Source organism: Oncorhynchus nerka, linkage group LG13, assembly GCF_034236695.1.
Source record: "Oncorhynchus nerka isolate Pitt River linkage group LG13, Oner_Uvic_2.0, whole genome shotgun sequence".
Taxonomy (NCBI): domain Eukaryota; kingdom Metazoa; phylum Chordata; class Actinopteri; order Salmoniformes; family Salmonidae; genus Oncorhynchus; species Oncorhynchus nerka.
The window spans coordinates 98,846,029-98,873,961 of NC_088408.1; the positions used below are offsets into that span (position 1 = coordinate 98,846,029).

Consider the following 27,933-nt stretch of genomic DNA (forward strand, 5'->3'; position numbering starts at 1 on the left):
AAAACACGAGCATTTAGCCAGGTATTACTGTTGGAGCTAGAAACACAAGCATTTAGCTAGGTATTACTGCACTGTTGGAGCGAGGAACACAAACATTTAGCTAGGTCTTACTATTGGAGCTAGAAACACAAGCAATTAGCCAGGTATTACTGCACTGTTGGAGTGAGGAACCAAGCATTTAGCCAGGTATTACTGCACTGTTGGAGTGAGGAACCAAGCATTTAGCCAGGTATTACTGCACTGTTGGAGCTAGAAACACAAGCATTTAGCTAGGTATTATTGTTGGAGCTAGAAACACAAGCATTTAGCTAGGTATTACTGCACTGTTGGAGCTAGAAACACAAGCATTTAGCTAGGTATCGCTGCACTGTTGGATTGAGGAACCAAGCATTTAGCCAGGTATTACTGCACTGTTGGATTGAGGAACCAAGCATTTAGCTAGGTATCGCTGCACTGTTGGAGCTAGAAACACAAGCATTTAGCTCAGTATTACTGTTGGCGCTAGAAACACAAGCATTTAGCTAGGTATTACTGTTAGAGCTAGAAATACAAGCATTTAGCTAAATCAAATCAAATCAAATTTTATTTGTCACATACACATGGTTAGCAGATGTTAATGCGAGTGTAGCGAAATGCTTGTGCTTCTAGTTCCGACAATGCAGTGATAACCAACAAGTAATCTAACTAACAATTCCAAAACTACTGTCTTATACACAGTGTAAGGGGATAAGGAATATGTACATAAGGATATATGAATGAGTGATGGTACAGAGCAGCATACAGTAGATGGTATCGAGTACAGTATATACATATGAGATGAGTATGTAGACAAAGTAAACAAAGTGGCATAGTTAAAGTGGCTAGTGACATAAGAATGCAGTCGATGATCTAGAGTACAGTATATACATATGCATATGAGATGAATAATGTAGGGTAAGTAACATTATATAAGGTAGCATTGTTTAAAGTGGCTAGTGATATATTTACATCATTTCCCATCAATTCCCATTATTAAAGTGGCTGGAGTTGGGTCAGTGTCAATGACAGTGTGTTGGCAGCAGCCACTCAATGTTAGTGATTGCTGTTTAACAGTCTGATGGCCTTGAGATAGAAGCTGTTTTTCAGTCTCTCGGTCCCAGCTTTGATGCACCTGTACTGACCTCGCCTTCTGGATGATAGCGGGGTGAACAGGCAGTGGTTCGGGTGGTTGATGTCCTTGATGATCTTTATGGCCTTCCTGTAACATCGGGTGGTGTAGGTGTCCTGGAGGGCAGGTAGTTTGCCCCCGGTGATGCGTTGTGCAGACCTCACTACCCTCTGGAGAGCCTTACGGTTGAGGGCGGAGCAGTTGCCGTACCAGGCGGTGATACAGCCCGCCAGGATGCTCTCGATTGTGCATCTGTAGAAGTTTGTGAGTGCTTTTGGTGACAAGCCGAATTTCTTCAGCCTCCTGAGCTAGGTATTACTGCACTGTTGGATTGAGGAACCAAGCATTTAGCTAGGTATTACTGTTGGAGCTAGGAACACAAGCATTTAGCTAGGTATCGCTGCACTGTTGGAGCTAGAAACACAAGCATTTAGCTCAGTATTACTGTTGGCGCTAGAAACACAAGCATTTAGCTAGGTATTACTGTTAGAGCTAGAAATACAAGCATTTAGCTAGGTATTACTGCACTGTTGGATTGAGGAACCAAGCATTTAGCTAGATATCACTGTTGGAGCTAGAAACACAAGGATTTAGCTAGGTATTACTGTTGGAGCTAGAAATACAAGCATTTAGCTAGGTATTACTGCACTGTTGGATTGAGGAACCAAGCATTTAGCTAGATATCACTGTTGGAGCTAGAAACACAAGGATTTCACAGCACCTGCAATATCATCTGCAAATCTCTGTACGCAACCAATACACTTTGATTTGCTTTTAAGATACCAAAGGGTCTTGTGGTTCATGCTTAGGTTCATTTGGTTCAGAAACTTCATACTCAACAAGGTCGGACAAGGTTTTGTGAATCTGGGCATTTCATTAAAAAAGAAAAGACACAATTTAAGACTTTTATTAAATAAATCAATACATAACTTTTAAGAGCAGATATTCAAAATGCAAAATAGAGTAATGTAATGAATACATTTCATCAGATGAAGTATGTAGTTGTTCAAACATTTAATAAACAGAACATCTAATGTGCCCTGGTTGACCATATAACTGAAAATGTAATGTTCTCCTGGTTGACCATATTAATGCAACAGATTATCAGTAGAACATATACAATAGATCTGCTCAACTGTTTTGGTTCTGTCCCAAATGGTACCCTTCCTCCTAGGGGGTGGCAGTGTAGCCTAGTGGTTAGAACGTTGGGCTAGTAACCGGAAGGTTGCAAGTTCAAATCCCCGAGCTGACAAGGTACAGATCTGTTGTTCTGCCCCTGAACAGGCAGTTAACCCACTGTTCCTAGGCCGTCATTGAAAATAAGAATTTGTTCTTAACTGACTTGCCTGGTTAAATAAAGGTAAAATAAAATATAGTGCACTGTCCATAGGGCTCTGGTCAAAAGTAGTGCACTATATAGGGAATAGAGTGCCATAGTGCACTACTTTTGACTAGAGCCCTATGTTGGGAATATGGTGCCATAGGGCTCTGGTCAAAATTAGTGCACTATGAATAGGGCACTATAGGGTTGCAATTTAGGATGTGGCGTCTTAATCCACACGGGAACGTTGCCAATGCTTTGCTGAATACTAGCCCATATTACTCTGTCGGAGTGGGAGGTTCTATAAAAGGTTCTTGCTGGATCAATAAATCAATCAAATGTGTTTTTATAAAGCCCTTCTTTCTTTCTTTCTTTCTTTTTTTTTTACATCAGCAGTTGTCACAAAGTGGTTAACAGATACCCAGCCTATAACCCTCAATAGCTTTACAGATACCCAGCCTATAACCCTCAATAGCTTTACAGATACCCAGCCTATAACCCTCAATAGCTTTACAGACACCCAGCCTATAACCCTCAATAGCTTTACAGATACCCAGCCTATAACCCTCAATAGCTTTACAGATACGCAGCCTATAACCCTCAATGAACAAACAATGCAGAGGCAGAAGCACAGTGAATATATTGGACCTTGGGATATCTCATACAGTGTTCTATACGCACCAGACTTGGTCAAATACATATCCAATATTTGATTTAGTTGATTTAGTTGATTTAGTTGATTTAGTTGATTTAGTTGGCCTGGTACAATGGAACTAAAGGTGAAAAATCTGGCACGATTATTTGGCATGTGCATTTGAAGTCTGACACACATGGGCTTTGTTTAGACAGAGAGAGATTCACTTTATATATTATCTACCTCACTTGCTTTGGCAATGTTAACACATGTTTCCCATGCCAATAAAGCCCCTTGAATTGAATTGAATTGAGAGACCAATTCCGATCTTTCTACCGGCTAATCTTTTGACCAATCCTATCAGCTCTGAAAAATAATCTGATGTGTAAAGATCAGGAATTATTGTATTAAAATATAATTCAGTCTTGTTTACAATCATGGAACCATTATGAAACACACACCACAGAAAGCATCATTGAGATTTAAAACAGAGAGCTAAAACTATTTCTTGTTTTTGTCGAAAAGTCTAAATCTTGTAAATTCGAGGTATCATCATAATAATTAACTGAAAAAAAGAAGAAGATGTAAACAAGAAGAATTACGGCACATCATGAATGAATAATGTATTGTGTTAGTTGTTTCGTTCAGCAGTCACAGACCTGGCCTATGAACTTGCTGTACTCCTGTTTGATGCAGCTGTACACTGTTTTGTAGAAGTGCCTGTCTGTCGCCATGAGATCGGTGACTATCTCGGTGTGGTCCATTTTAGGCATGAGGTACAGGGACACCTTGATTGACAGGGCCGTGAGCAGCTCAGAGAACCTCTGGGAAGATTCCACCGGAACTATGATGTCGTTGGTCCCGTGGAGTAAGCAGAAAGGTGGAACTCTGTAGAATTGAACAAATGATGAGTTGGTAGTTGACGCACACACAAAATTCTAGTAGAGGTGCTGACTAACAGACTAGCCCCGTAGAACTGAACAGGAAGGAGAGACAACAGGAAAGACAACCAACATAAAAATCTGAATAAGAAATCTTATTTCCTGGGCTGGTGTATATTTATTCTTGCCCAGTGCATTTGTTGGGTTAAGATCGTCGGAAACCGTTGAGATCGTATCAGTTTTATCGTCAATGTCGGCAGACGACACCATTCTGTATACTTCTGGCCCTTCCTTGGACACTGTGTTAACTAACCTCCAAACGAGATTCAGTGCCATACAGCACTCCTTCCGTGGCCTCCAACTGCTCTTAAACGCTAGCAAAACCAAAATGCATGCTTTTCAACCGTTCGCTGCCTGCACCCGCACGCACGCCCGAAAAGCATCACCACCCTGGATGGTTCCGACCTAGAATATGTGGACATCTATAAGTACCTAGGTGTCTGGCTAGACTGTAAACTCTCCTTCCTGACTCATATCAAACATCTCCAATCTAAAATCAAATCTAGAGTCGGCTTTCTATTCCGCAACAAAGCCTCCTTCACTCACGCCGCGAAACTTACCCTAGTAAAACTGACTATCCTACCGATCCTCGACTTCGGCAATGTCATTTACAAAATAGCTTCCAATACCCTACTCAGCAAACTGGATGCAGTTTATCACAGTGCCATCCGTTTTGTTACTAAAGCACCTTATACCACCCACCACTGCGACCTGTATGCTCTAGTTGGCTGGCCCTCGCTACATATTCGTCGCCAGACCCACTGGCTCCAGGTCATCTACAAGTCCATGCTAGGTAAAGCTCTGCCTTATCTCAGTTCACTGGTCACGATGGTAACACCCACCCATAGCACGCGCTCTAGCAGGTGTATCTCACTGATCATCCCTAAAGCCAACACCTCATTTGGCCACCTTTCCTTCCAGTTCTCTGCTGTTTGTGACTGGAACGAATTGCAAAAATCGCTGAAGTTGGAGACTTTTATCTCCCTCACCAACTTTAAACATCTGCTATCTGAGTAGCTAACCAATCGCTGCAGCTGTACATAGTCCATCGGTAAATAGCCCACCCAATTTATCTACCTCATCCCCATACTGTTTTTATTTACTTTTTTATTTTTCTACTTTTCTTTTGCACACCAATATCTCTACCTGTACATGACCATCTGATCATTTATGACTCCAGTGTTAATCTGCAAAATTGTAATTATTCGCCAACCTCCTCATGCCTTTTGCACACAATTTATATAGACTCTTTTTTTCTACTGTGATATTGACTTGTTTATTGTTTACTCCATGTGTAACTCTGTGTTGTTGTCTGTTCACACTGCTATGCTTTATCTGTTCCTGCCCGAGATGGCATAGCAGTTCAGACGTCTTTTGTCCTCGTCTTGTCGTGTCGTGTATATATATATATTTACAACTTTTTTCACATACATTTTATTTTTATTTTCCATCAACTCATCTTCAATACACTCTCCTGCAACCTGCCTCACCAATTGATATGTATAAATAAGTATTATTTACCTCAAATCTGCAATCCTCCAAGAAGCTAGCCAGAAACTCCAAGAAGCTAGCCAGGAGCTAGCCAGGAGCTAGCCAGAAGCTAATTAGAAGCTAGTTAGCTTCTTTACTGGCAACTCGTTAGTATTCAGCTAACCACGGTTTGTGGTCATCAGCTATCCTTTAACTCGAAAATCTATCGCCAGTTTTGTCCGGCGCAGCGCGGCTCAGAACGGAACATACCGGACCGATTTTTCTCTCCATGTCCCTGGATTTCAACTGCTCTCTGGACATTCACTCCCGGATCTCACAGCTAGCTGGCTGCTATCCGTGTGTCTATCTGCTTTCGTCGATTCCGGAGCAAACATCAATTACTCCGGAGCTAGCCAGCTCCGTCAATCACTCCTGGGCTGCAGTCACCTATCCGGACCCGTTTTACTGCCTACGCGGGCCCACCGGGCCTTCACAACTGGACTGCCGGCGTTATCTACCCGAAGGAGATCCGGCTGGCTCCTCCGTCGCGACGTTACCTGAGCGCCCATCTGCGGCCTGCTAACCGTTAGCTGTCTTACCGGCTGCTCTCAGAATAGACAATCGGACAATTTATTTATTTTTATTATTATTATGTTTCTTCTTGGGCCTCTATAACTATATCTATTGTTTTTTTATTTTTTTGTTGTTGTGTGATTTGGACTAATCCCCTCTACAACACGGAACTCCACTAATCTACTGACGGAACGCAAGAGGTGGCTAACAACAGACCTCCATCCTATGCTAGCTTGCTACCGATGTCCTGGCTAGCTGTCTAAATCGCCGTGACCCCCAAACCAACCTCTCCACTCCCTGGACCCTTTTGATCACTCGACTAAGGATGCCTCTCCTTAATGTCAATATGTCTTGTCCATTGCTGTTCTGGTTAGTGTTTATTGGCTTATTTCACTGTAGAGCCTCTAGTCCTGCTCACTATACCTTATCCAACTTATTAGTTCCACCACCCACACATGTAATGACATCTCCTGGTTTCAATGATGTTTCTAGAGACAATATCTCTCTCTTCATCACTCAATACCTAGGTTTACCTCCACTGTATTCACATCCTACCATACCTTTGTCTGTACATTATACCTTGATGCTATTTTATCGCCCCCAGAAACCTCCTTTTACTCTCTGTTCCAGACGTTCTAGACAACCAATTCTTATTGCTTTTAGCCGTACCCTTATTCTTCTCCTCCTATGTTCCTCTAGCGATGTAGAGGTGAATCCAGGCCCTGCAGTGCCTATCTCCACTCCTATTCCCCAGGCGCTCTCTTTTGATGACTTCTGTAACCGTAATAGCCTTGGTTTCATGCATGTTAACATTAGAAGCCTCCTCCCTAAGTTTGTTCTTTTCACTGCTTTAGCACACTCTGCCAACCCGGATGTTCTAGCTGTGTCTGAATCCTGGCTTAGGAAGACCACCAAAAATTCAGAAATTTTAATTCCAAACTACAACATTTTCAGACAAGATAGAACTGCCAAAGGGGGCGGTGTTGCAATCTACTGCAAAGATAGCCTGCAGAGTTCTGTCCTACTATCCAGGTCTATACCCAAACAATTTGAACTTCTACTTTTAAAAATCCACCTCTCTAAAAACAAGTCTCTCACCGTTGCCGCCTGCTATAGACCACCCTCTGCCCCCAGCTGTGCTCTGGACACCATATGTGAACTGATTGCCCCCATCTATCTTCAGAGCTCGTGCTGCTAGGCGACCTAAACTGGAACATGCTTAACACCCCAGCCATCCTACAATCTAAACTTGATGCCCTCAATCTCACACAAATTATCAATGAACCTACCAGGTACCCCCAAAGCCTTAAACACGGGCACCCTCATAGATATCATCCTAACCAACTTCCCCTCTAAATACACCTCTGCTGTCTTCAACCAAGATCTCAGCGATCACTGCCTCATTGCCTGCATCCGTAATGGGTCAGCGGTCAAGCGACCTCCACTCATCACTGTAAACGCTCCCTGAAACACTTCAGCGAGCAGGCCTTTCTAATCGACCTGGCCGGGGTGTCCTGGAAGGATATTGATCTCATCCCGTCAGTAGAGGATGCCTGGATATTTTTTTAAATGCCTTCCTAACAATCTTAAATAAACATGCCCCATTCAAGAAAATTAGAACCAGGAACAGATATAGCCCTTGGTTCTCCCCAGACCTGACTGCCCTTAACCAACACAAAAACATCCTATGGCGTTCTGCATTAGCATCGAACAGCCCCGTGATATGCAGCTGTTCAGGGAAGCTAGAAACCGTTATACACAGGCAGTTAGAAAAGCCAAGGCTAGCTTTTTCAAGCAGAAATTTGCTTCCTGCAACACTAACTCTAAAAAGTTCTGGGACACTGTAAAGTCCATGGAGAATAAGAACACCTCCTCCCAGCTGCCCACTGCACTGAAGATAGGAAACACTGTCACCACTGATAAATCCACCATAATTGAGAATTTCAATAAGCATTTTTCTACGGCTGGCCATGCTTTCCACCTGGCAACTCCTACCCCGGTCAACAGCACTGCACCCCCAACAGCAACTCGCCCAAGCCTTCCCCATTTCTCCTTCTCCCAAATCCATTCAGCTGAAGTTCTGAAAGAGCTGAAAAATCTGGACCCCTACAAATCAGCCGGGCTAGACAATCTGGACCCTTTCTTTCTAAAAATTATCTGCCGAAATTGTTGCCACCCCTATTACTAGCCTGTTCAACCTCTCTTTCGTGTCATCTGAGATTCCCAAAGATTGGAAAGCAGCTGTGGTCATCCCCCTCTTCAAAGGGGGGGACACTCTTGACCCAAACTGCTACAGACCTATATCTATCCTACCATGCCTTTCTAAGGTCTTGAAAGCCAAGTCAACAAACAGATTACCGACCATTTCGAATCTCACCATACCTTCTCTGCTATGCAATCTGGTTTCAGAGCTGGTCATGGGTGCACCTCAGCCACGCTCAAGGTCCTAAACGATATCTTAACCGCCATCGATAAGAAACATTACTGTGCAGCCGTATTCATTGATCTGGCCAAGGCTTTCGACTCTGTCAACCACCACATCCTCATCGGCAGACTCGACAGCCTTGGTTTCTCAAATGATTGCCTCGCCTGGTTCACCAACTACTTCTCTGATAGAGTTCAGTGTGTCAAATCGGAGAGTCTGCTGTCCGGACCTCTGGCAGTCTCTATGGGGGTGCCACAGGGTTCAATTCTTGGACCGACTCTCTTCTCTGTATACATCAATGAGGTCGCTCTTGCTGCTGGTGAGTCTCTGATCCACCTCTCGCAGACGACACCATTCTGTATACTTCCGGCCCTTCTTTGGACACTGTGTTAACAACCCTCCAGGCAAGCTTCAATGCCATACAACTCTCCTTCCGTGGCCTCCAATTGCTCTTAAATACAAGTAAAACTAAATGCATGCTCTTCAACCGATCGCTACCTGCACCTACCCGCCTGTCCAACATCACTACTCTGGACGGCTCTGACTTAGAATACGTGGACAACTACAAATACTTAGGTGTCTGGTTAGACTGTAAACTCTCCTTCCAGACCCATATCAAACATCTCCAATCCAAAGTTAAATCTAGAATTGGCTTCCTATTTCGCAACAAAGCATCCTTCACTCATGCTGCCAAACATACCCTTGTAAAATTGACCATCCTACCAATCCTCGACTTTGGCGATGTCATTTACAAAATAGCCTCCAATACCCTACTCAACAAATTGGATGCAGTCTATCACAGTGCAATCCGTTTTGTCACCAAAGCCCCATATACTACCCACCATTGCGACCTGTACGCTCTCGTTGGCTGGCCCTCGCTTCATACTCGTCGCCAAACCCACTGGCTCCATGTCATCTACAAGACCCTGCTAGGTAAAGTCCCCCTTATCTCAGCTCGCTGGTCACCATAGCATCTCCCACCTGTAGCACACGCTCCAGCAGGTATATCTCTCTAGTCACCCCCAAAACCAATTCTTTCTTTGGCCGCCTCTCCTTCCAGTTCTCTGCTGCCAATGACTGGAACGAACTACAAAAATCTCTTAAATTGGAAACACTTATCTCCCTCACTAGCTTTAAGCACCAACTGTCAGAGCATCTTACAGATTACTGCACCTGTACATAGCCCACCTATAATTTAGCCCAAACAACTACCTCTTTCCCAACTGTATTTAATTTATTTATTTATTTTGCTCCTTTGCACCCCATTATTTTTATTTCTACTTTGCACATTCTTCCATTGCAAAACTACCATTCCAGTGTTTTACTTGCTATATTGTATTTACTTTGCCACCATGGCCTTTTTTGCCTTTACCTCCCTTCTCACCTAATTTGCTCACATTGTATATAGACTTGTTTTTTTTACTGTATTATTGACTGTATGTTTGTTTTACTCCATGTGTAACTCTGTGTCGTTGTATGTGTCGAACTGCTCTGCTTTATCTTGGCCAGGTCGCAATTGTAAATGAGAACTTGTTCTCAACTTGCTTACCTGGTTAAATAAAGGTGAAATAAAAAAATAAAATAAAAAATCTTGGCCAGGTCGCAGTTGTAAATGAGAACTTGTTCTCAACTAGCCTACCTGGTTAAATAAAGGTGAAATAAAAAATAAATTAAAATAAAAATAAAAATAGTATTTGCAGCATCTTCATCCTACCTTTTCAGTTGTGCCTCGCTGAATTTCTTCAGTAGGTGTGTTGGTGAGTAATAAGGGAAGTTCTCTAGTCCGTTCATGGCTTTGTGCATCGTAGAGACATACTCCACAGCTCTCATCTGTTCATGTTCATAGTGGTCCACGATGTTGTACACTCCACTCAAACCTGAACAGAGAAAAGATGTCGTAGAGGAGGGGGGACAACATGATATTTTTAAGGAACTTTATTTTTTCTTAAATCTAAATTCATTGTAATACAACACAACTTCCTAACTTTTCATTTGATCATGGAAATAAAGCCTGAGCTTAAGAACAAGAAAATCTCATCAATGTGGAGATAAATGTTGAGCTGTCTGATTGTCTAAGACAATATCTATAAACCACATATTGACCTGTTACCACATATTGACCTGTATCTATAAACCACATACTGACCTGTTACCACATATTGCCCTGTATCTATAAACCACATATTGACCTGTATCTATAAACCACATATTGACCTGTATCTATAAACCACATATTGACCTGTAACTATAAACCACATATTGACCTGTATCTATAAACCACATATTGACCTGTAACCACATATTGACCTGTAACAAAATAAATCACATATTGACCTGTAACTATAAACCACATATTGACCTGTATCTATAAACCACATATTGACCTGTATCTATAAACCACATATTGACCTGTAACTATAAACCACATATTGACCTGTATCTATAAACCACATATTGACCTGTATCTATAAACCACATATTGACCTGTATCTATAAACCACATATTGACCTGTAACTATAAACCACATATTGACCTGTATCTATAAACCACATATTGACCTGTATCTATAAACCACATATTGACCTGTAACTATAAACCACATATTGACCTGTATCTATAAACCACATCTATAAACCACATATTGACCTGTATATATAAACCACATATTGACCTGTATCTATAAACCACATATTGACCTGTATCTATAAACCACATATTGACCTGTATCTATAAACCACATATTGACCTGTATCTATAAACCACATATTGACCTGTATCTATAAACCACATATTGACCTGTATCTATAAACCACATATTGACCTGTTACCACATATTGACCTGTATCTATAAACCACATATTGCCCTGTATCTATAAACCACATATTGACCTGTATCTATAAACCACATATTGACCTGTATCTATAAACCACATATTGACCTGTATCTATAAACCACATATTGACCTGTATCTATAAACCACATATTGACCTGTAACCACATATTGACCTGTATCTATAAACCACATATTGACCTGTATCTATAAACCACATATTGACCTGTATCTATAAACCACATATTGACCTGATACCACATATTGACCTGTATCTATAAACCACATATTGACCTGTAACTATAAACCACATATTGACCTGTAACCACATATTGACCTGTATCTATAAACCACATATTGACCTGATACCACATATTGACCTGTAACTATAAACCACATATTGACCTGTAACTATAAACCACATATTGACCTGTATCTATAAACCACATATTGACCTGTATCTATAAACCACATATTGACCTGTATCTATAAACCACATATTGACCTGTAACTATAAACCACATATTGACCTGTATCTATAAACCACATATTGACCTGTAACTATAAACCACATATTGACCTGTATCTATAAACCACATATTGACCTGTATCTATAAACCACATATTGACCTGTAACTATAAACCACATATTGACCTGTATCTATACCACCACATATTGACCTGTATCTATAAACCACATATTGACCTGTAACTATAAACCACATATTGACCTGTATCTATAAACCACATATTGACCTGTATATATAAACCACATATTGACCTGTATCTATAAACCACATATTGACCTGTATCTATAAACCACATATTGACCTGTATCTATAAACCACATATTGACCTGTATCTATAAACCACATATTGACCTGTATCTATAAACCACATATTGACCTGTATCTATAAACCACATATTGACCTGTATCTATAAACCACATATTGACCTGTTACCACATATTGACCTGTATCTATAAACCACATATTGCCCTGTATCTATAAACCACATATTGACCTGTATCTATAAACCACATATTGACCTGTATCTATAAACCACATATTGACCTGTAACTATAAACCACATATTGACCTGTATCTATAAACCACATATTGACCTGTATCTATAAACCACATATTGACCTGTATCTATAAACCACATATTGACCTGTAACCACATATTGACCTGTATCTATAAACCACATATTGACCTGTATCTATAAACCACATATTGACCTGTATCTATAAACCACATATTGACCTGATACCACATATTGACCTGTATCTATAAACCACATATTGACCTGTAACTATAAACCACATATTGACCTGTAACCACATATTGACCTGTAACTATAAACCACATATTGACCTGTATCTATAAACCACATATTGACCTGTAACTCCTCTGATTGCCATGGTGATCTCTGTCTGCTTCTTGGCTTCTATAAAGAGCTCGTCTCGTCCCTCGACCATGAACAGCACGGTTAGAGCTGCTAGGTGAGCCCCAGCGGAGTGGCCGACTAACACCATGTTATCCTGCACAGACAACAGGTAGGCACAGGGGGGTGAATATCATCCAATGTGTTATAAGTGCTTACTACACATTCATATATATGAACTAATAATGTAATATTTATGATCTATAACTATAAGCCCTTTGATGAATCATATATAGGGACTATTAACAGAATGTTATCCTTGCATAAAGAGAGAACAAGCACGGGAACGTTAGTGTCAACATTGCATTTATGAACAGTCTTCAGTAAAAGGCGAATACAAAAACTTCCACTAAAGTCTAATTTTTCTAATATCAATGCAAGACTAAGTGACAATTATAAACTAGAAGAAGTGAGGATTATAATCTAGAAGTGAGGATTATAATCTAGAAGAAGTAAGGATTATAATCTAGAAGTGAGGATTATAATCTAGAAGAAGTAAGGATTATAATCTAGAAGAAGTGAGGATTATAATCTAGAAGAAGTAAGGATTATAATCTAGAAGAAGTAAGGATTATAATCTAGAAGAAGTAAGGATTATAATCTAGAAGAAGTGAGGATTATAATCTAGAAGAAGTGAGGATTATAATCTAGAAGAAGTGAGGATTATAATCTAGAAGAAGTGAGGATTATAATCTAGAAGAAGTAAGGATTATAATCTAGAAGAAGTAAGGATTATAATCTAGAAGAAGTAAGGATTATAATCTAGAAGAAGTAAGGATTATAATCTAGAAGAAGTGAGGATTATAATCTAGAAGAAGTGAGGATTATAATCTAGAAGAAGTGAGGATTATAATCTAGAAGAAGTGAGGATTATAATCTAGAAGAAGTGAGGATTGGCCCCTATGATATCAACCAATGTGTTATAACTGTAGACCTGGACTTCAACCACTGTATGCATCACTTTTTAATTTGGATTTATATTTCACCTTTATTTAACCAGGTAGGCCAGTTGAGAACACCTTTATTTAACCAGTTAGGCCAGTTGAGAACACCTTTATTTAACCAGTTAGGCTAGTTGAGAACACCTTTATTTAACCAGCTAGGCTAGTTGAGAACACCTTTATTTAACCAGCTAGGCTAGTTGAGAACACCTTTATTTAACCAGGTAGGCCAGTTGAGAACACCTTTATTTAACCAGTTAGGCTAGTTGAGAACACCTTTATTTAACCAGCTAGGCTAGTTGAGAACACCTTTATTTAACCAGTTAGGCCAGTTGAGAACACCTTTATTTAACCAACTAGGCTAGTTGAGAACACCTTTATTTAACCAGTTAGGCCAGTTGAGAACACCTTTATTTAACCAGTTAGGCCAGTTGAGAACACCTTTATTTAACCAGGTAGGCCAGTTGAGAACACCTTTATTTAACCAGTTAGGCCAGTTGAGAACACCTTTATTTAACCAACTAGGCTAGTTGAGAACACCTTTATTTAACCAGGTAGGCCAGTTGAGAACACCTTTATTTAACCAGTTAGGCCAGTTGAGAACACCTTTATTTAACCAGTTAGGCCAGTTGAGAACACCTTTATTTAACCAGGTAGGCCAGTTGAGAACAAATTTTCATTTACAACTGCGACCTGACCAAGATAAAGCAAAGCAGTGTGACACAAACAACAACAACAACAACACAGTTACACACGGCATAAACAAACATACAGTCAGTAACACAATAGAAACATCTGTCTACAGTGTGTGTAAATGGAGTAAGGAGGTAAGGCCATAAATTGGCCAATAGTAGCAAAGTAATTGGAATGTAGCAAATTAACACTGGAGTGATAGATGTGCAGACTTACTTTGTCGAAGTTGAATTTATGTCCGCTGTCCCTCGCCCAAATGAGACAGTCCGCAATATCTTGAACCATACACAAAACATTACCCTGGAAAGAAGATTAGGGTCAAATGCAATGTGAACGCTGGCTCACTGAATACAACAGGGACTGCATGGTGTTTTGGTCTATTCTATCTCTCCCTATGCAACAAAAAAATAAAATATATATATATATAAATTTAAATAAATTTGAAACTAGAAACAGTACATTTTCTAAAGAGTATTTGTGTGCTTGCTGCAGCTGTTTTATTTTATGGTCGTGGAGGGAGTCTTACCTTTGGATATGTACAATAGTCAGGGCAGATCACCGTTGCGCTGAGCTCCTTAGCCATCTGCATGGCCAGTAGACAGTATATGGACCTCTCCCCTGAACCCCAGGCTCCCCCGTATATAAACACTACCACAGGCACCGGTCCACTGCCTGGCTGGCCCACCGTGGGAGAATAATACAAATCCAGCTTGTTACTACGACGCCCAAACGTGATTCCCTTTAGGAGGAGGAGGAGAGAGGAGAGAGGGAGGAGAAGAAGAGCGTTGTGCAGTGAGGTTTCACATTCATTTATAATGAGGTACAGTACCAAATGGTTTTGTAAAATATTTCAAAGAAAGGTACTAATAATCAGCTATACACAGTCAGGGCGATGATGAGTATTTTTCTCCACTCATACAAAACCAATAAAGGCCTAGTTCACTAATATTATATATATATATATATATATTTTTTTAAAGCAATATACAGTACCAGTCAAACATTTGGACACACCTTCATGTAGAAAGAATGCCAAGAGTGTGCAAAGCTGTCGTCAAGGCAAAGGATGGCTACTTTGAAGAATCTCAAATATAACATATATTTTGATTAACATTTTTTTGGTAACTACATGATTCCATATGTGTTATTTCATAGTTTTGATCTCTTCACTATTATTCTAGATGTAGAAAACAGTAAAAATAAAGAAAAACCCTGGAATGAGTAGGTAGGTCCAAATTTTTGTCTGATACTGTATACATATATATATATATATATATATATTCCATTTATCAGTTGGTGCTTCAGCACCCTACTTCCCACGTCCGTGGAAAAGACAGCAGCGCAAGACCAGCAATGTTGGAAAACTGGGACATAATGACCTTTTCATGATGATTGGGTGGGTTTCTACATTACCTTTTCATGATGGTTTTTTTTTGGGGGGGGTTCTGCATTATCTTTTCGAAATGATTGGGGGTTTGCTACATTACCTTTTCATAGTGGTTGGGGTTTTCTACATTACCTTTTCATAATGGTTGGGTTTTTTCTACATTACCTTTCGTGATGATTGGGGTTTTCTACATTACCTTTCGTGATGATTGGGGTTTTCTACATTACCTTTTCGGAATGATTGGGGGGGTTTACTACATTGCCTTTTCATGGTGGTTGGGGTTTTATACATTACCTTTCATGATGATTGGTGTTTTCTGCATTGCCTTTTCATATTGCTTGGGGTTTTCTACATTACCTTTCGTGATGATTGGGGTTTTCTACATTACCTTTTCATATTGATTGGGGTTTTCTACATGCCCTTTTCATAATGATTGGGGGGTTCGACATGACCTTTTCGTGATTTCCCCCCTTTTTCTACATTACCTTTTCGGAATGATTGGGGGGTTTACTACATTGCCTTTTCGTGCTGGTTGGGGGGGGGGTCTACATTACCTTTTCATAATGTGTGGGGTTTTCTACATTTTTCTACATTACCTTTTCATAATGATTGGGGTTTTTCTACATTACCTTTTCATAATGATTGGGGGTTTCTACATTACCTTTTCATAATGATTGGGGGTTTTCTACATTGCCTTTTCATAATGATTGGGGGTTTCTACATTACCTTTTCATAATGATTGGGGGTTTTATACATTACCTTTTCATAATGCTTGTGTTTTTCTACATTACCTTTTCATAATGCTTGTGGTTTTCTACATTGCCTTTTCATAATGCTTGTGGTTTTCTACATTACCTTTTCATAATGCTTGTGGTTTTCTACATTACCTTTTCGTAATGCGCTGGGTTTTCCACATTACCTTTTCATAATGATTGGGGGTTTTCTACATTACCTTTCCATAATGATTGGGGGTTTCTACATTACCTTTTCATAATGCTTGTGGTTTTCTACATTACCTTTTCATAATGCTTGTGGTTTTCTACATTACCTTTTCATAATGCTTGTGGTTTTCTACATTACCTTTTCATACTGATTGGGGGTTTTCTACATTACCTTTTCATAATGCTTGTGGTTTTCTACATTACCTTTTCATAATGCTTGTGGTTTTCTACATTACCTTTTCATAATGCTTGTGGTTTTCTACATTCTTGTACCATGACTTCCACTGGAAGTAGAGTTTTCCGTACTGGAAGTATTTCAGCATCTCCAGCACAGCTCTAGTCAGACAGTATATCCTCCTGGGGAGAGGAAGGACACACACACACACACACACACACACACACACACACACACACACACACACAAGTACATCTCAGAACCGCTAAATAAATATGAGCCCTGCTTGCCAGACTCATGGCGTGGGAAGAGACTATAAAAATCAGAACCTCATAACAATGTTTATGTCCTTATTCCCTATATAGTGCACTACTTTTGAACAGGGCCCTATGGTACCCTATTCCCTATATAGTGCACTACTTTTGAACAGGGCCCTATGGTACCCTATTCCCTATATAGTGCACTACTTTTGACCAGGGCCCTATGGTACCCTATTCCCTATATAGTGCACTACTTTTGACCAGGGCCCATAGGGTTCTGGTGCTCTATGTAGGGAATAGGGTGGCATTCAGGGGACACACACAATATATCAGTGAAGATTATAGTAGCGCTGGATTGTTAAATTACCTTGGCTTCAGAGCCTCAATGTACTTTTTATAGCCTGGCTTGTTAGGCCAGCCATACATCCACTGAGCTACGAGAGAGATGGAGTAGGGGATGCCCACTAACAACGCCCCTGCAGCCATGGGTAGAGACATGTTGTACTTCAGTCCAATCCTAGAGAACAACACATGGAGAGAGGGGAGGGATAGAGAGGAGGGAGAGAGAGGGAGAGAGAGAGAGACAGAGAGAAGGAGAGAGACAGAGACACGGAGCGAGATGAGGGAGAGAGATGAGGGAGAGGAGAGGGGGAGAGAGACAGAGCGAGAAACAGAGAGAAGGAGAGAGAGACACATAGCGAGAGACAGAGGGAGGAGAGAGAGAGACAGAGAAGGAGAGAGAGAGGGACAGAGGGAGGACAGAGGAGAGAGAGGGACAGAGGGAGGAGAGAGGAGAGAGAGGGACAGAGGGAGGAGAGAGGAGAGAGAGAGACAGATAAGGAGAGAGAGAGAGAGAGGGAGGAGAGAGGAGGGACTTAAAAGGAGAGAGAGAGAGGGACAGAGGGAGGAGAGATGAGAGAGGGAGACAGAGAAGGAGAGAGAGAGACAGAGGGAGGAGAGAGGAGAGATGAGAGAGAGAGACAGAGAAGGAGAGAGAGAGACAGAGGGAGGAGAGATGAGAGAAAGAGGGAGGAGAGAGGAGAGAGAGACAGAGAAGGAGAGAGAGAGACAGAGGGGGGGTTAGTAATCACTGTTGCATAATAATATGCCATTTCGTAGCTCCTGAGTGGCGCAGTGGTCTAAGGCACTGCATCTCTGTGCAAGAGGCGTCACTACAGTCACTGATTCGAATCCAGGCTGTATCACATCTGGTTGTGATTGGGAGTCCCATAGGGTGGCGCACAATTGGCCCAGCGTGGTCCGGGTTTGGCCCGGGGGGTAGGCCGTCATTGTAAAATAAGAATTTGTTCTTAACTGACTTGCCTAGTTAAATAAAGGTTAAACTAATAAAAAAGAATCAAGATAAGCTATTGAACGGCACTGGTAAGTAAAACATACTGAGTATCCTTCCTCACATGTTAATGAAGAGTTAGCAAACTGCTGAAAATAGTCATGTACAGTATTGAATGGCACTGGTATACAAGTGAACATGTTATTTTGAGTGTGCTTGTACTCACATATTTAGTGATCCAAGTTGAGACGCTGTATCTGCGGGACTGTTTCCTGTAAGAGGAAGGCAAAGCAGGACAGACAACGTTAGACTATTACACCAACTGATCCATAGATGATTCAGATAACCAAGGTTCAGACCTAAGACCATGATTAGTTAATTCTTTGGAGCAGGTGTCTTAGTGCTAGGGTGGAACAAAAAGCTGGCTGCTCCACAGTAAGCAGAGGGAGACTGGAAAGAATACTGTTCCGAGGTTCTACTATGCAATGAGTTCTGAAGTTGCAAAATTCCAAATTCCATTCCACTATGATAGGTTATCTGTGGACTAGCTCTGGGTCAAGGTGCCCTGAACCAGAGCCAACCAAGCTGAAGGCAGGGCAAACCCCGTTTTTTGGTGATTTTTGGTATATAATCAAAATAAATAAATCGCAGCACGTTTTAGGACTCATTCAGCAGTTTTTTTCCCTGATTTAAGTACAATACCATTGGAAATTAATATTGAAAAGTTCAATTTATATTACTAAAACTTTAAGTTGAAAATGATGCTGTCCTGCTTCATGTTGACAAGCTATTTTGATAAATGTCAAAACACAGTTTTAAGGTGACCCAATCAATAACCAATATGTAGAACCCGTTTGTGATATATTGAAAACATATAAAAAATTCAATTTACAAATACAGTAGTAATTATGATACTTATTATTATTATTTATTTTTTCAACGAGCACCTTATGAACTGCACACATACCAAAAATCCTGTTGTTTTAACAATTGGCAGTAAATAACTGATATCGATTGGGGGGGGGATAAGGTTGTACGTGCTGTTGAAACTAAAAACACACATGGTTGGAGAACAACCAGCACTGAGATACAGTTTTACAGTGATGCAATTGTGATCGGCAAAACGGAAAGAGAAACGCAACACTTATTTAGTCAATAACTCATATCGATAATTTCACGCTGAAATCAATTACACGAGAGGGGGAGATGAGGCTGCACGTCCTGTTGAAACTAACACACGGAATTCGACGATAACGTCACTGGTCAGAGGACAGTTTGTAGAAGGCAGCTAGCTGGGCCACCAAACGCTGTAAGTGTAAAAGGCAACACGTTTTTGTTTGTTATTTTAGATATTACGCTGGAACAACCTATACATGGTTGGTTAGATGACAACTTGTAGAAGGCTTATATCTATATTTTGGAATGGCGGATGTTGATTCCGGAAGGCTGCCATGCAGGGCCTGCTATAGCCTTTTTGGGGCCCTAGGTGAGATTTGGCTGGGGGCCTGTCACCCCCCCACACACACACCTATTAGTGCCCGTTGCTATATCAACGGTGTGATGGCCTAATGCGTTGTATTTTGGATATCATTACAGCCTAAATATAATTATTTTCATCTCGCTATGCAAACAAAGTTTATTTCCGCGACAACAAAAAAAAAATCGCTGTTTAAACTTAGTTTTGTTTAGTAAGATGAATTACTTCAAACTACTTTTGTGTACCTTGTCAACATTTCAACATTAAATCCATGTCTTAAACATTACTACATTTTGGAAAATGGCGAAGTAAACGTGTCATCAACTAGACACATTAAAGTTATTTACCTTACAGATCAGGAAGTTACAGATCAGGAAGTTACCGATCAGGAAGTTACAGATCAGGAAGTTACAGATCAGGAAGTTACAGATCAGGAAGTTACAGATCAGGAAGTTACAGATCAGGAAGTTACCGATCAGGAAGTTACCGATCAGGAAGTTACAGATCAGGAAGTTACCGATCAGGAAGTTACCGATCAGGAAGTTACAGATCAGGAAGTTACAGATCAGGAAGTTACAGATCAAGAAGTTACCGATCAGGAAGTTACAGATCAGGAAGTTACCGATCAGGAAGTTACCGATCAGGAAGTTACAGATCAGGAAGTTACCGATCAGGAAGTTACAGATCAGGAAGTTACAGATCAGGAAGTTACCGATCAGGAAGTTACCGATCAGGAAGTTACAGATCAGGAAGTTACAGATCAGGAAGTTACAGATCAGGAAGTTACCGATCAGGAAGTTACAGATCAGGAAGTTACAGATCAGGAAGTTACCGATCAGGAAGTCAGCTAATTTCCACTCCATTCATATGCAAATCAATTTGATTCATACACTGACATGTCTGGCTGTCATGTTTATATTTAACCTGCCCTTCCCTCATCTTCACTGAAATAAAATCATTTTAGTAATCCTCTATTATGGTTCATTGTTGTTCTATCTCTTATAGCTCATTAGCACCCCCTTGTGGTTGAATATATATATGTATCTACTGTAGGTCCCAGGATAAAACAATGAATAATGTTGAACTATCAAACACCATCAAAGGATACGTTACAATTTACAACAATGAACACCTTGTGAAACAGCTGTGAAAACCAACATGCCCATATTTAAGACTTTAATATATAACGTTTGATCTTTTCTTGGTATAGTTGTGTCATTAATTTATTGTCACTTGTTTTTGTACACTCACATGGTAATCAGACTGAAATACTGAATACTGGCGTGTGGAATAGAGAGGAGGTGGGTGATGTGTGTGTGGGTGGGAGGTCCTGGCTGTCACTTGTTCTCAACAGACAGTCAGTCAGTCTCAGAAGGGGGACTTAAGGAGGGAGACTGCAATGTCCAGGCACCGCTATTCTCTTTGTTCTGAGTGTTTGCAGTGCTAGTGTTTTTATTTCATCTGTGGATCTCACATACATTATTACGTGCCCAGTATGATAGAGCACAAACACTTTCTAGCAACAGCCTTTGCAACGGAAGCTAGAACTCATCGAATCCCATTGTGACACGTGGTGGGCACTTTTTGGCAGGGGGACACTATTTGGCAGGGGGACACTATTAGGCAGGGGGACACTATTAGGCAGGGGGACACTATTAGGCAGGGGGACACTATTTGGCATCTACACATTTTGCCATTGGGCGTAGGTAAAATTTCCTGCAATTCTACACATTTTCCCATGAACCTATGCCATGTTAATGATATCTGAGAGTGACTAACAAAATCAACAACCCCTGGAGGTCAAAGCCACTGGGAACGTACCCTGCGTGCCCGGTCGGTATTCAGCCATGATTACTACACATTTAAATAACTGGCTAGACTAACTTAGCATTCTAAGACATGTTAGCTGACATGTGCTAATTTAGTGACTGTCAGTGACTGACAACAACAACAACAAAAACAAGAGAAAAACTGCTGAGTCACAACCACATTTTGTTGGAACTTGCACCATTACTAACACAGTAAGTTGTGTTCCCTAGCGACCGGGGGGCTGGAGCCAGGCCTGGTGCCATCAACCACTTTATCTATTACTCAAACGAATCACCGTGTAACATAGAATATCAACAGTGACAACGGTTGGCTGCTATTTAAGTGATAGTTTGAGTGTCAAATCAATGTATTTGTGTGTGGCAAGCGCCTTTTATAGGGAGACCCCCATTCTAAGTGATTCTAAGTTCTGGGCTCCCCAAGCATGTGATAAAATGAACGGTACGCAACCAATTAATATTATGTTATCGTGATGACTATAAACCTTTATACTAACGTCACCAATCCAAAAGGACGTCACCAACGTCACCAACGTCACCAACGTCACCAATCCAAAAGGACGTCACCAACGTCACCAACGTCACCAATCCAAAAAGGACGTCACTAACGTCACCAATCCAAAAGGACAATACCAACGTCACCAACGTCACCAATCCAAAAGGACGTCACCAATGTCACCAACGTCACCAATCCAAAAGGACGTCACCAACGTCACCAATCCAAAAAGGACGTCACTAACGTCACCAATCCAAAAGGACATCACCAACGTCACCAACGTCACCAATCCAAAAGGACATCACCAACGTCACCAACATCACCAATCCAGAAGGACATCACCAACGTCACCAATCCAAAAGGACGTCACCAACGTCACCAATCCAAAAGGACGTCACCAACGTCACCAATCCAAAAGGACGTCACCAACGTCACCAATCCAAAAGGACGTCACCAACGTCACCAATCCAAAAGGACATCACCAACGTCACCAATCCAAAAGGACATCACCAACGTCATCAATCCAAAAGGACGTCACCAACGTCACCAACATCACCAATCCAAAAGGACGTCACCAACGTCACCAATCCAAAAGGACGTCACCAACATCACCAATCCAAAAGGACGTCACCAACGTCACCAATCCAAAAGGACGTCACCAACGTCACCAATCCAAAAAGGACATCACCAACGTCACCAATCCAAAAGGACATCACCAACGTCACCAATCCAAAAGGACATCACCAACGTCACCAACATCACCAATACAAAAAGGACGTCACCAACATCACCAATCCAAAAAGGACGTCACTAACGTCACCAATCCAAAAGGACGTCACCAACGTCACCAACGTCACCAACGTCACCAATCCAAAAGGACATCACCAACGTCACCAACGTCACCAATCCAAAAGGACGTCACCAACATCACCAATACAAAAAGGACGTCACCAACATCACCAATCCAAAAAGGACATCACCAACGTTACCAATCCAAAAGGACGTCACCAACGTCATCAATCCAAAAGGACGTCACCAACATCACTAATCCAAAAGGACGTCACCAACGTCACCAATCCAAAAGGACGTCACCAACATCACCAATCCAAAAGGACGTCACCAACGTCACCAATCCAAAAGGACGTCACTAACGTCACCAACGTCACCAATCCAAAAGGACATCACCAACGTCACCAATCCAAAAGGACGTCACCAACGTCACCGACGTCACCAACGTCACCAATCCAAAAGGACGTCACCAACGTCACCAATCCAAAAGGACGTCACCAACGTCACCAACGTCACCAATCCAAAAGGACGTCACCAACATCACCAACGTCACCAATCCAAAAGGACATCACCAACGTCACCAACATCACCAATCCAAAAGGACGTCACCAACATCACCAATCCAAAAGGACGTCACCAACATCACCAATCCAAAAGGACGTCACCAACATCACCAATCCAAAAGGACGTCACCAACATCACCAATCCAAAAGGACATCACCAACGTCACCAATCCAAAAGGACGTCACCAACATCACCAATCCAAAAGGACGTCACCAACGTCACCAATCCAAAAAGGACATCACCAACGTCATCAATCCAAAAGGACGTCACCAACGTCACCAACATCACCAATCCAAAAGGACGTCACCAACGTCACCAATCCAAAAAGGACGTCACCAACATCACCAATCCAAAAGGACGTCACCAACGTCACCAATCCAAAAGGACGTCACCAACGTCACCAATCCAAAAGGACGTCACCAACGTCACCAATCCAAAAAGGACATCACCAACGTCACCAATCCAAAAGGACATCACCAACGTCACCAATCCAAAAGGACATCACCAACGTCACCAACATCACCAATACAAAAAGGACGTCACCAACATCACCAATCCAAAAAGGACGTCACTAACGTCACCAATCCAAAAGGACGTCACCAACGTCACCAACGTCACCAACGTCACCAATCCAAAAGGACATCACCAACGTCACCAACGTCACCAATCCAAAAGGACGTCACCAACATCACCAATACAAAAAGGACGTCACCAACATCACCAATCCAAAAAGGACATCACCAACGTCACCAATCCAAAAGGACGTCACCAACGTCATCAATCCAAAAGGACGTCACCAACATCACTAATCCAAAAGGACGTCACCAACGTCACCAACGTCACCAATCCAAAAGGACGTCACCACGTCACCAACGTCACCAATCCAAAAGGACGTCACCAACGTCATCAATCCAAAAGGACATCACCAACGTCACCAACATCACCAATCCAAAAGGACGTCACCAACGTCACCAATCCAAAAGGACGTCACTAACGTCACCAACGTCACCAATCCAAAAGGACATCACCAACGTCACCAATCCAAAAGGACGTCACCAACGTCACCGACGTCACCAACGTCACCAATCCAAAAGGACGTCACCAACGTCACCGACGTCACCAATCCAAAAGGACGTCACCAACGTCACCAATCCAAAAGGACGTCACCAACGTCACCAATCCAAAAGGACGTCACCAACATCACCAACGTCACCAATCCAAAAGGACATCACCAACGTCACCAACATCACCAATCCAAAAGGACGTCACCAACATCACCAATCCAAAAGGACGTCACCAACGTCACCAATCCAAAAGGACGTCACCAACATCACCAATCCAAAAGGACATCACCAACGTCACCAATCCAAAAGGACGTCACCAACATCACCAATCCAAAAGGACGTCACCAACGTCACCAACCCAAAAGGACATCACCAACGTCACCAATCCAAAAGGACATCACCAACGTCACCAACGTCACCAATCCAAAAGGACGTCACTAACGTCACCAACGTCACCAACCCAAAAGGACGTCACCAACGTCACCAACGTCACCAATCCAAAAGGACGTCACTAACGTCACCAACGTCACCAATCCAAAAAGGACATCACCAACGTCACCAATCCAAAAGGACATCACCAACGTCACCAACGTCACCAATCCAAAAGGATGTCACCAACGTCACCAATCCAAAAGGACGTCACCAACGTCACCGACGTCACCAAAAAGGACGTCACCAACGTCACCAATCCAAAAGGGCGTCACCAACGTCACCAATCCAAAGCGATTGTCACCAATCCAAGGGCGTCCCAACGTCACCAACGTTGGTGACGTCACCATCCCAACGTTGGTGAATTGGTGGCGTCACCGTTGGTGACGTTAGTGACGTCGTTGACGTCCCTTTGGGTTGGTGACCAAAGTGGCGTCTTTTCATTGGTGGACGTTGGTGACGTGGTGATGTCCTTTGATTGGTGACGCGTGATGTCCTTTGGGTTGGTGACGTCACCAATCCTTTGGATTGGGATGTTGGTGACGCCCTTTTGGAGTGACGTTGGTGATGTCCTTTGATTGGTGATGTTGGTGGCGTCCCGTTGGTGACGTCCTTTGGATTGGTGATGTTGGTGACGTGGGCGTCCAACGTCCCCAATCCCAGGTCAAAAGGACGTGTAATTCCACAAAATGTTATGGGGTGAAAATGCAAGCTTGTGTAAGGCAGTAACACAAACTGTCCACATTCGGGGGGGGGGGGGGGGGGGGAACGCAATATAGGCCTACGTAAAGAGATAAACGCCAACGTTCTGTACATTTACTTTACTTACACCACCCGATGTCACAGGAAGGCCATACAGATCATCAAGGACAACAACCACCCGAGCCACTGCCTGTTCACCCCGCTATCATCCAGAAGGCGAGGTCAGTACAGGTGCATCAAAGCTGGGACCGAGAGACTGAAAAACAGCTTCTATCTCAAGGCCATCAGACTGTTAAACAGCCACCACTAACATTGAGTGGCTGCTGCCAACACACTGACTCAACTCCAGCCACTTTAATAATGGGAATTGATGGGAAATGATGTAAAATATATCACTAGACACTTTAAACAATGCTACTTAATACAATGTTTACATACCCTACATTATTCATCTCATACGTATATACTGTACTCTATATCATCTACTGCATCTTTATGTAATACATGTTAGTTAGATTACTCGTTGGTTATTACTGCATTGTCGGAACTAGAAGCACAAGCATTTCGCTACACTCGCATTAACATCTGCTAACCATGTGTATGTGAGAAATACATTTGATTTGATTTGAAATAATAAGACTCCGAAGCAGGATGAGGCGGAGCCAAAATAATTCAACACGATAGTATATACTGAGTGTACAAAACACTAGGAACACCTTCCTAATATTGAGTTGCAACCAGAACAGAACATCCTCAATTCATTGCGGAATGGACTCTACACTGTGTGGAAAGCGTTCCACAGGGATACTGGTCCATGTTGACTCCAATGCTTCCGACAGTTGTGTCAAGTTGGCTGGATGTCCCTTGGGTGGTGGACCATTCTTGATACACACGGGGAACTGTTGAGTGTGAAAAACCCAGCAGTGTTGCAGTTCTTCACACAAGCAGGTACGCCTGGAACCTACTACCATAACCTGTTCAAAGGCACTTAAATCTTTTGTCTTGCCCCATTCACCCTCTGAATGGCACACATTCTCAATTGTCTCAAGGCTTAAAAATCATTTAACCAGACTCCTCCCCTTCATCTACACTGATTGAAGTGGATTTAACATGTGACATCAATAAGGGATCATAGCTTTCACCTGGGATTCACCAGGTCAGTCTATGTCACGGAAACAGCAGGTGTTCTTAATGTTTTTTCCACTCAGGTGTACATTGCCCACTCACAAACTATTGCAACAATCACATCTACTGCTCAATCATTTAACAATTTAGAGTTAAAAATCCTCTCAAACACAATTTAACCTGGCGCTCTAGGCTAGAGCCTCCATAGTGCCTGTGCTGTAGGCTGAACGTCCCTACTATCTGTAGGTTATCTTGTGATTGTCATAGCAGCTAAATGCATTCTAGTGCATGAAATAGAAAGAAGTGGACCCGTGGACAGTCTGGGAGTCTTTTTGTTGGATTGACAGCCAACGGAAGTTGGTAAATTCAGTCTGTGTCTGATGATTTTAGAATTATTTTTGTTTAATTTTTATTAATTTTATTTCGTTTAGATTTTTTAAAACATTTTATTATACAAAATGATCAACCATTTACATACTTACATCATACATGTCTAACAAAAGAAAACACAGGGAAAACTAGAAAATACTGAATACATACAAATTAAAGTGCAATTGTATTCACTCAGAAAAAAAAAATCTCATTATAATGATTAACGAAGATGTTATTCACTATGGATAATGTCTTCACAAGATGATTCAATTCAATCAAAATTATTTAGAAATGTTGGTATAGAATTCTGGAATTTTTGTTTGTGTATAAAGTATTTGGCAACAAGAATAAATGTTTTAAAAAATCACAATAATTTCAATGGTCTTGTTATCATTGCAATAGTAACATGTTAAATCCTTCATGTCAAAAACGTAGTGTTATAAAACAGCGTATGTGTCCGATGAACGCCACATCGTAGCACGCAGGACTGACCGTAGACCAAACATGCGGAAATTAGCTTCGTTCGCAGCTGCTATTACTGCGACCTCTACTGTAAAGTCGACGTAACTGCACGGTTTTACTAATCCGCGATGGATATGCAGTTTAACAC

General features: G+C 41.6%; 1 protein-coding gene across 3 annotated transcripts in view; it reads right to left on the reverse strand.

The window, feature by feature from the left end:
* Nucleotides 1-2,679: 2,679 nt before the first annotated feature.
* The window catches only part of si:dkey-193c22.1 (uncharacterized protein LOC567837 homolog), a 29,024-nt gene continuing 3,770 nt past the window's right edge, over nt 2,680-27,933 (reverse strand). For all 3 annotated transcript variants that reach the window (XM_065026905.1, XM_065026903.1, XM_065026904.1), the window contains 8 exons: nt 18,706-18,751; nt 17,556-17,705; nt 16,990-17,110; nt 14,952-15,164; nt 14,642-14,725; nt 12,747-12,888; nt 10,226-10,388; nt 2,680-3,990 (listed from right to left, as the gene is read on the reverse strand). In XM_065026905.1, the coding sequence (XP_064882977.1) occupies nt 3,747-3,990; nt 10,226-10,388; nt 12,747-12,888; nt 14,642-14,725; nt 14,952-15,164; nt 16,990-17,110; nt 17,556-17,705; nt 18,706-18,707 (1,119 nt within the window). In that variant the 5' untranslated portion in view covers nt 18,708-18,751 and the 3' untranslated portion in view covers nt 2,680-3,746. The remainder of the gene's footprint in view (nt 3,991-10,225; nt 10,389-12,746; nt 12,889-14,641; nt 14,726-14,951; nt 15,165-16,989; nt 17,111-17,555; nt 17,706-18,705; nt 18,752-27,933) is intronic.